General features: G+C 62.9%; 2 protein-coding genes and 1 long non-coding RNA gene across 6 annotated transcripts; 2 read left to right on the forward strand and 1 right to left on the reverse strand.

Moving 5' to 3' along the window:
* Positions 1–86: 86 nt before the first annotated feature.
* Positions 87–3933, reverse strand: CRYBB1 (crystallin beta B1). The gene is made up of 6 exons (XM_062615782.1): positions 3700–3933; positions 2977–3136; positions 2278–2396; positions 776–908; positions 542–684; positions 87–411 (listed from the first exon to the last, which is right to left on the reverse strand). Exons 1-6 carry the CDS (start codon positions 3819–3821, stop codon positions 231–233), a joined length of 858 nt encoding a protein of 285 aa, XP_062471766.1. The 5' UTR covers positions 3822–3933; the 3' UTR covers positions 87–230.
* Positions 289–1819, forward strand: LOC134162212 (uncharacterized). 2 transcript variants are annotated; one of them, XR_009964255.1, is made up of 2 exons: positions 289–368; positions 1391–1819. It is a non-coding gene; the product is annotated as an uncharacterized LOC134162212 (long non-coding RNA). The 2 variants fall into 2 exon arrangements; XR_009964252.1 differs by having other exon boundaries at positions 300–368; positions 1388–1819.
* Positions 3934–5740: 1807 nt separating the features above from the next.
* CRYBA4 (crystallin beta A4) lies at positions 5741–8013 on the forward strand. 3 transcript variants are annotated; one of them, XM_062615803.1, is made up of 6 exons: positions 5741–6027; positions 6714–6759; positions 6877–6995; positions 7180–7321; positions 7419–7561; positions 7790–8013. In XM_062615803.1, the coding sequence occupies exons 1-6, from the start codon at positions 5984–5986 to the stop codon at positions 7935–7937; spliced, it is 642 nt and encodes a 213-aa protein (XP_062471787.1). In that variant the 5' UTR covers positions 5741–5983; the 3' UTR covers positions 7938–8013. The 3 variants fall into 3 exon arrangements, with proteins under 3 accessions (XP_062471787.1, XP_062471781.1, XP_062471778.1); XM_062615797.1 differs by having other exon boundaries at positions 5997–6027; positions 6714–7321; XM_062615794.1 differs by lacking the exon at positions 5741–6027 and having other exon boundaries at positions 6641–7321.
* The last annotated feature ends 1533 nt before the right edge of the window (positions 8014–9546 follow it).

A 9546-nucleotide genomic window follows, 5' to 3' on the forward strand; every position in this document is an offset into this window, starting at 1 on the left:
ACCGGCACCACCCCCCCCCGCGATCCCGCCCTTCCCGTGTGTGCTCCCCGCCGGGCAGCCCGGTCCCACCGGGAGCAGGGCCGCCCCCCCCCCCGTGTGTCACCGGCCGCGGCAGCTCGAGTCTTCTGGGGTTTTTAATTGCCTCGCAAGGTCAGGTACATCCCGGGAATGTGCCATGGGCAGGGAAGGAAGGTGCCGCGCCGGCCGTGCCCGCGGCTCCCGGGGCCCGCTCAGTCGGAGGGCACATCGGGGGTGACAAAGGTGCCCTTCTGGTCCCACTGCATGTCCCGGATGCGGCGGATGGACTGGATCTGCGGCTGGAAGGCCGACCACTCGTTCCAGTGTCGGAAGTCTCCGGTCTCAAACAGGTACTGGTAGCCCCGATAGCCGGGGTACTGGTACCCGACCCAGCTGCAGGGAGAGCACACGGAGCAGCCCTGAGCCCCTGCTGCCACCCCGCTGATGGCTCCGCCACCAAAGGCTGCTCGGGATCAGAGACAGGAGCACGGGGGGGCGGCGGTGCTGGCCAGAGCCCACTTACGTTCCACTGGGCACCTGCACGCTGCCCACACGGTCGCAGAAGCCGTAAGCCCAGAGGCTGGGCACGTCGTCCTCCTGGATCTCCATCTTGTTGCCCTTGAAGTCAGCAGACTCGTACAGGGAGATTTTGTGGTCCTCGGCCTCCTGCAGAAGGCAAGAAGCAGGCGCTGGGTCGTGCAGTGTGGTGCAGGTCCTGGCCAGACCCCCTGGGTGCTTCTGCTCCCACCCCACTCACCATTTTGATGGGGCGCATGGACATGAAGCAGTCGCTCCGGTAGCTGCTGGACCAGGTGTCCCAGCGAGGGTATTCCCCCTTCTCCAGGATGAACATCTCCCCGCGCATGTTGGCCTGCTCGTAGGCCACCCATCTGGGGACATGGGGAGGACAAGACCGTGGGTCAGGTGCACCAGCAGCTCTGCTCCTGCTCAGCCTGTGGGGTGCCAGACCCGGGCTCCCAGCACCCAGAGAGACTGCGGGTGTTGGGACTGGTCCCACCGTCCTGCTTCCTCCTTTATGGCAGGTGCAGAGCTGGCAGCACTGAGCAGTCAGGCTCTCACTGGTGCACACATGCAAGGCCTGCAGCAGCCACCAGCATGCCCATGGTGCTGGCCTTGCTCATCCCAGGAAGCTGCTGTGAGCCCCGCACGCTGCTCACCACAGACTGGTCCTTGCGTTATCACTTTGCTTTCCCTGTTGCCCCAGGGAGCCCAGGCCAGGGCTGCCCAGGCTGTGCAATCCTGGCACGCTTGCGTGCTTGGCTGCAGCGCCGCAGCCAGCTCTGGCACTCATCCTGTTCCCAGTGTGCGGTCGCCAGGGGCTTGTTCCTCTGCAGTGTCCCCTCTTCAGCAGTGCCACGAGGTGCTGCTGTGCTGTGAAGGTCACGAACACAGGGCTCCGAAAGCCGTGGCACCAGAACAGCCCCACGTCCCCCTTGGATGGGGTTGTACCTGTTCTGCAGGCACCAACACGTATTTTCCTAATGGCAGGAGCCATGCTCGGGTGCCACAGGCAGCACAACCACACACTGACTTCTGAGGCTCAGCTTGGTTGAGTCTGCTTTTCTTTCCCTAAGTAAATCTGTGGGCGCAGTCTCACCACTGATTCTCAAGGACACTCTGAGGACCCCAGTGACACACAAGTGCTCTGTTCCACCCTTTCCATACCGAGTGCAGCTGCCTGCCCCTCACACCCAAGCTCCTTCAGGGCTGCTCCAACCCCTCTGTTTCAAGAAGAGTTGGATGGTTTGGCTTCTCAATAAAGAACTTGTTACTGGTGCTACTTGGTGTCATTCAAGGTGGTCACAGATCACCCTGCCCAGTGTGTGAGGGCAAGCTGTGTCCCGTGCATCCTTCTCACAGCACTGGCTGCCCTGCACCACTGTGCTGCCTTCCCAGGCACGGTGCTTCCCTGGCTCTGGCCACCAGCCTGGTCCAAGGCACCCGCATCATTTCACCCTGGCTTCTCTAAAATCTGCGGTCACATTTCATGGTCAGTTTGAGGTAGCAGATCTAAGGGACGCTTGTCCTTGGCCTCTGCCTTTCACTCCAGTGCCCTTTGCTTTGCCAATGGCCTTGGCATCCTCCCCCTGCCCATGCCACCTAGCACCCCCCAAAGGAGACCCAAAGGAAATGCCCCCACACATCGCGCTGTGCATGGGGCTGCTCCCCAGGACCACGTCTCCACCTCCCCAGGGCATCCCCATGGCCACGGTCCCCCCCATGGCCAGGGTCACTCACGGTCCAGAGGTGACGATGACGCTGCGCACCCGGTCGAAGCCGCGGTCCGCCAGGTTCATGCACTCGGTGGTGAACTCCATCTGCCTGCCCTGGAAGTTCTCCTGCTCGAAGACGATGATCTGGGGCAGAGGGGAAGGGTTGGATGGGGACAGGCAGGGCAGGGCAGGGCAGTGCTGCGTGTCCCTGCATGGACCCTGCCCACGTCAGCCCTGGCCGCACTGGGAAGGAGCTGCTTCTCCAGGAGCTGCATCTGTCCCATGGCCTTTGCTGCCTGGCATTTGCAATGTCACCAGAGCCCTTGCACTGCTCGTCCCCAGCCCTGCTGCAGCACCTTGGTGACACGCTGCCCTGGCATCACCCTGGTGGTTTGATGCTGGCCCTGTCACTCATAGCCTCCTTCCCCAGCATCTGGAGCAGCTCTGGGCTCCTGCATGGAGGGAGGTGACCAGAGGCACCCCTAATGTTAGACCTGGGGGGAGCATTTCCAAAGCCTCTGGTCCTCAATGAGCCATCCCATCCAAGAGCTACCCAGAGCATCCCTCCTGCAGCAGCCCCGCGAGCTGCTCCCCTCCTGCTCTCGGAGCAGGATCCTTCCTGCCGGGACACCGGAGATCTCCTTCTGCCCAAGCACCCCAAAGATGCTGCCACCACCCCTCACCCTCAGCCGTGTCCCCGCGCGTGGGGAGCAGCAGGGCTTACCCTGAAGGGTTCTGTGGTGGGCTCCTCACCCTTGCTGTTAGTGATGGGAGCAGGGTCGAGGGATGGAGCTGGCACAGGAGCCACCTTCTCCTTCTCCTCCGCAGCCTGGCCGGGAGCAGCGGGTTTTGTGGTCTCAGACATCGCGGTGTTGGGCTCAAGTCTGCAACAGGGAGGGCACCAGGCAGAGGTGCCAGCAGCAGGTCAGAGGGGAGGCAGGGATGTGGGCACCCACCACCCTGCCCTCGGGTCTGTCACATTGGGATGGGGGGCTCAGCAATGGGGTGGGAACTGGGGCAAGGACAGGAGCTGCTGGGGGGCTCTTCTGCAGGCCCAGGCAGTGGCCCTGCCTTCATCTGGAGGATGTTGGGAGGTGCTGGGTGTCCACACTCTCCTCATGCCCTGAGCATGGTCCCACCGCTGCAAGGATGCCCAGGACCAGCTGGTCTCTGCCCTCAATGGCCAGGCTGGGCGCTGGTACCATCCTAAACAGGGGGTGTCAGGGACCCTGACAGGGACACGGGGGGTAGGAAGGTGGGACAGGGTTGCTGAGCCCCCCAGTAGTCACCCAGTAGCAGGCGGGGGTCAGCAGTGGCACTGGGATAGGGAAGGGCAGTGGGATGCTGAGCTCGGGATGCTCCCAAGCGTGATGACCACGGCTGAGCCCCTGCCTTTCCCTCTCCCCGCCTCGGGTCCGGCTGCAGCCCGGTGACTGTGTCCTCTTACCTGGGCAGCTGCTGGTTCTTGTTGGAGTGAGCGGGCTGTGTTTTGGGGCGCAGCGAGGCCCCCACTTTATAGCCTGGCAAGGGCAGACCCCGGGCGGGCGCACAAAGGAACTGCCGGCTCATCAGTGTCTGCGCGCCCGCCCAGTCATCACATCCTGCAAAGCGCTGGGCGAGCTGGAAGCCTCTCCCCGGCCCCGTGCCCAGTCGCTGAACCCAGCACTTTCCTTTGTGCCCGTGGCACAACAGAAGACCTGACCCTGCCACTTTGTGCCTCACGTGTGGCCGCCCCGACAGGGCATATATAGCCCCGGAGCAGCCCAGCACGCCGCCCTCCCTGCCCGCTGCACACACATGGGCACGCAGCTCTGGTGCTGCTGCATCAGCCCCGTGCCTGTGTGGTGCCCGCTCTGACAGCCACACTCTGCCTGTCTCTCCCCTCCCCATGCTGAGTGTCTCACTCTGAACATCACCCCGTACCCACAGACGGCTGATGCGCTGCCCTGGAGATGCCAGGACACAACTGAAGTGCTTTGAGACGCTTCGAGAGTTGGTTTGGGTTTTTTTTCCCAAATGATGTGTAATTGTAGCTGACACTTTCCAAACCATCCCCATCCTTCAAAGCGGTGTTCTCTGTGGAGGATGCTCCCTGGCGTGGATGTTGGCTGGGTTTAGCCCATTTCATTCTCTCCCATCCCCAGTTCTGCCATCACTGAACTGTGCGGTACCAAACCCCGGGCAGGTGTCAGTGCCTTGATGCTGTCTCAGTGGCAGAAGGGCCATGGGGTGTCTGGCTGGGGACACACTGAGCACTGTCCCTGCAGGAGCACATCTCCTGCACCCCACAGCAGGGGACTCCTCGGGGGGACCTTGCCCCAGCTCCCAGTGAGCCTCCAGCCGCTGCTCTCCCTGTTTGCTGCTGTGATCCTGTGCATTGGGTAAATACCCACATGCTTGTTTCCTCCCGGTCCAGTCCAATACCCGCAGCCTCCCTCAGCACCAGCACTCAGGCTGCCTCTTCACCACTGGCAGCAGCAAAATACCCAGGTCTGCGTATCCAGAAAGCTCCGAGCCCTCAGTTTTGCCATCATCTTTCACTCCCCTCAAGTGCCAACCACCAGGATCCCACTGCACCCCCTGAGCCATTGTCCAGGATCCTGAACCAAAAGCTTTCACTGATCCCTTCTGCCTTCCCCACTGAGCATCCCTGCCCTGGGCTTTGGAAAGCCTTTGCACCATCCCATCCTGCATCGTTCCCTCGCTGCACTGTCCCACCCTGGCACAGAGGAACAGAGAGGAGGTGCAGCTCAAACCCAGGGACAAGCTACCCCAGCCTCACTGCATGGCTGGAGCTGACACAGCTCAGCCCCACAGGCACTGGCACAGGCTCCTGCCCAGCACAAGGAGTTTGTTCTGCCCTGGTGAGTCCTGCTGCATGCACACCTCCTCCTGCTGCATCACTGCGTGCACACCTCCTGCTGCTGCATTACTGCATGCACACCTCCTGCTGCTGCATCACTGCATGCACACCTCCTGCTGCTGCATCACTGCGTGCAGACTCCTGCTGCGGCATCACCTGCCTGGCGCTGGGCAGCACCACAGGGACACCAGCCACAGCCCGGGCTCCCCACAACCACATCCTGGCACTGGAACACACTGCAGTGAGCTGCAGTCTCTGCACTGATGACCAAGCTGGGTTCAGCTGGGGCCACAGCAATCAGCCTGTGCCTAACACGCATTTGCTGGGGGTGCAGATGTTGGGGACACCCCCCACTGCAGGCGGTTGCATGTGAGCCTGCAGTGCCGGGGCTACCGGGGCTGGAAGGAGGATGCTCCAGTTCAACCACCCCGCAGATCCCTGGCAAACACTGTCCCAAAACACAGCCCTACCTGGGAACACGGGAATTGCCACTGGGCCCAGCAGTCTCCTTTCACTGCTGCCCCATTGCTGCCCTGCTTGTGGGTGCCTCTGCAGGGTGCTGGCCCCTGGAGCCCTGCATGACCCTGGCATGATTTGAGGGCAGTCACCAGGAGCAAAGCTTGAAGGTATTTAGGTACCCAAAATGTGGCCGAGGCAGGATTTTCCCAGGTCCCTGTGCAGAGGCAGGAGGAGGCTGCAGCACTTCCCAAGTCCTGATCTGCATTGCAGCCCCCCCAGTGCCTTTGCAAACCTGCCCCTTGCTCTCCTGCACGCCATGCCCCCACTGACTATGATGCTCTATGGTTGCTGTGCTCAACCTGCAGAAGAGCTGGCCCTGCTTTCACAGGGAGCTGCTCTGCCATAGCAGATGAGCTGGAGATGCAGCTTTCCTCCTGCTTCCCAGCAATGCAGGTAGGGAAACCTCCCTCCCAGACAGGGCATGGGCAGAGCCCGTGGTCCATGGGGTCAGGGCAGCAGGAGCTCTGGTGTCCCAGCTCATCAGCGTCGCTGCAGCATCGCCTTTGTTCTGCCCGGTCCCTCCTCCTGCCATGTGCTGAGTTAGGGGTTTCCATAATGCTCCCCTGGGCTCTGATCTAGCTGCAGGCTATAAAAACCCAGCGAGGCTGCTGGACATGTCAGCCCCCGGGCACCAGCGCATCAAACAGGTAAGCACAGGAGCCTGGGGGCACCACATGGACAGGGGAGGATCTGGGACCCGGGGCTGGGTCCTGTGGCCAGGATGGGAAACAAGGAGATGGGAAACAGCTGGGGCTGGGCTGTGGTACTGCTCTGCTTTCACACATGGCTGCACGGGGAATGGTGGTGGGGGACCAGGGGACATCGCTGGCCATGGCAGGGTGCTGCTGCTCAGCATGGACATGCAGCAACCTCTGCAGTGCTCCTGGCTCTGCTGGGTCACCAGAATTTACTACACAGGGGTCGGCCTGGACAGATCCCTGGGAGCAGGGAGCAGGAGTCTGCCCTGTCCCATCCCGGGAAGCAGGAGTGTCCCTGGGCTCGGGCAGCGTGCTCACACTGCTGCAGTGATGGAGCATGCAGGGTCTGGGCAGGCTTTAATGGTCCCATTCCCCTGGCAGAGCCACCATGACCTACCACAGCAGGAGCTCCTCTGGACTATGGAAGGTATGGGAGCATCAGCAGGACACCTCCTGAGCCCCAGGAACCCCTGTGCACGGGGCTGCAGCGTCTGCCTAGGGCCTCTGCACCGCGGAGCCCCCTGACTGCCTCCGTCCTCCCCAGATCGTGGTGTGGGATGAGGATTTCTTCCAGGGCAAGAAGCACGAGTTCACCACCGACTGCTACAGCACCGCGGAGCACGGCTTCAGCACCGTCCGCTCCTGCAAGATCGAGAGCGGGGCGTGAGTGGGGACTGGGTGGGACGGACCCCGTGGTCTGGTGGAGAGGGCTTGCAGGATGGAGGTCTCCAGGGTCTTTTGCCCCCCAAGCCATGGGGCTGTCTCCTCCAGGCAATGACCACATCCCTGCGGGGTGTGAGCGGGGTGGTAGGTGCTGCGGGGATCTCACCTCTCTCCTGCCCCACAGATGGGCTGGCTTCGAGCACTGTGGCTTCCAGGGGCAGCAGTTCGTGCTGGAGCGCGGCGAGTACCCGTGCTGGGAGGCGTGGAGCGGCAGCAATGCCTACCACGTGGAGAGGATGTGCTCCTTCCGCCCCATCGCCTGCGCCGTGAGTGCCCCCGGCCCGGCTCCCCACTGCCGGGCTGGTCCTGGAGCCCATCACCGGCCGGGGGCACGCACCAACACCGTGCCCCTCTCTGTGCCAGGACCGCGGGCGCAGCAGGCTCATGCTCTTTGAGGAGGAGAACTTCCAGGGCAAGCGGGGGGAGCTGAGCGATGACTGCCCCTCGCTGCCCGCCCTGGGCTGGGATGGCAGCGCCGTGGGCTCCTTCTTTGTCCGCTCCGGCGCGTGAGTACCCAGCGGCTTGCACCCTGGCAGTGAACAAGGTGTTGGACAGGGCTTGGAGCAAGCTGCTCTCTAGTGGAAGGTGTCCCTGCCCGTGGCAGGGGGTGGAACTGGATGAGCTTTAAGGTCCCTTTCAACACAAACCAGGCTGGGGTTCTATGGCACACACTGGAGCTGAGGATGCTCCGGTGCCTCATGCCCACACTGACCGCCGCTCTCTGCCTGCCGCAGGTGGGTCTGCTCGCAGTTCCCGGGGTACCGTGGCTTCCAGTACCTGCTGGAGAGCGACAGCCACGCCGGCGAGTACAAGCATGTGCGGGAGTGGGGCTCCCATGCACAGACAGGACAGGTCCAGTCCATCCGCAGGGTCCAGCAGTGACCACCGGAGCCGCCGTGACACCAACCGCACACCCTGGGCACTGTGTCCACCATGGGGCAGCAGGGGCAAAGCTCAATAAAGACTCAGTTGTCCAAGGCGCTGGCACTGGGGAAGGGGTGCAGAGAGCGTGTGGCTGGGGGTGATGCTGTGCCTGAGAACAGAGCAGGGGCCCTGCAGGGACTGTGTCCTGGGGTGGGGGGGACAGCCATCCTTTTCTGCCCCTGCAGCCAGCGCAGGCATCCACATGTCCCATTGCAGGCAGGAGAAGCCCCTGCCCAGCTCACATCTGGAGATGCAGTGAGGTGCAATGGCCCAATCTTGGCCCTGCTTGACCCCACACAGTGGTCAGCCTGGCTGCTGTACCCACACATCCTCAGGGGCCCTGCAGAACCCATCCTGGTGCACCCAGGCACACCCCTGCACTCACACCAGCTTGCAGCACCCACCAGCCCCGCAGCACCTCTCATACCCAAGGCAAAGGCAAGCAAGCAGCTCTGCCTGCAGCGATGCAGAGGGACAGGCCAGCACACAGCCAGGAGAGCAACGTGTGAGCCTGGCAGCTGTGAAGAATGGAGGCAGGAGGATGGAGGATGGAGGAGAGAGGATGGAGGCAGGAGGATGGAGGCAAGAGGAGAGAGGATGGAGGCAGGAGGATGGAGGCAAGAGGAGAGAGGATGGAGGCAGGAGGATGGAGGCAAGAGGAGAGAGGATGGAGGCAGGAGGATGGAGGCAAGAGGAGAGAGGATGGAGGCAGGAGGATGGAGGCAAGAGGAGAGAGGATGGAGGCAGGAGGATGGAGGCAAGAGGAGAGAGGATGGAGGATGGAGGCAAGAGGAGAGAGGATGGAGGCAGGAGGATGGAGGCAAGAGGAGAGAGGATGGAGGATGGAGGCAAGAGGAGAGAGGATGGAGGCAGGAGGATGGAGGCAAGAGGAGAGAGGATGGAGGATGGAGGCAAGAGGAGAGAGGATGGAGGAGAGAGGATGGAGGATGGAGGCTGGAGGCAGGAGGATGGAGGCAGGAGAAGAGAGGATGGAGGATGCAGGAGGGGGGGATGAAGGGTGGAGGAGGGGGATGGAGGAGGGGGATGGAGGTGGGGTTTCCGGGCCGGCTCCTCCGGGGCGCTCCCGCACACAGACGCTGCGCAGCGGCCGGAGCGAGCGGGAGGCGGCGGCCCGAACCCCCCGCCCTGGAAGCCAGGTAGGGCCGCGCCGGGATTCCTCCGGTGCTTCCCGGGTGGGATCTGGGGTGCGGGGGGTGCAGGCGGAGCCGCCGGTGCAGCGGGCATCGCCGCGCGACTGCGCTCGGTCCAAGGAGAAGGCTTTATCCCCTCCCCTCGCTGTTCCAATTCCATGGGTAGCAGCCGGTCCCACGCGAAGGCCCCGTCGGGCACAGCCCCACGGGCACCGGGCCGGGGCCGGGTCAGCGTGGTCCCGGCCTGCGGGGTGATGCTCGGTCCCCCCGGGCTCCGCCGGCAGCCCCGGCCCCGCCGGCATGAACTGATGCTCCGCTTGTCTGTATCTGAATTTTATTTTTCAGAAGCCTCATCAGGAATAGGGCTCGGGACAGGTAAATGGATTCTTGCCTCATTGCTCCTGGAAGGAAATGTA

The sequence above is a fragment of the Pezoporus occidentalis genome, unplaced genomic scaffold, assembly GCF_034315485.1.
Source record: "Pezoporus occidentalis ecotype Australia unplaced genomic scaffold, CSIRO_AGI_Poc_V1 ctg102, whole genome shotgun sequence".
NCBI lineage: Eukaryota > Metazoa > Chordata > Aves > Psittaciformes > Psittacidae > Pezoporus > Pezoporus occidentalis.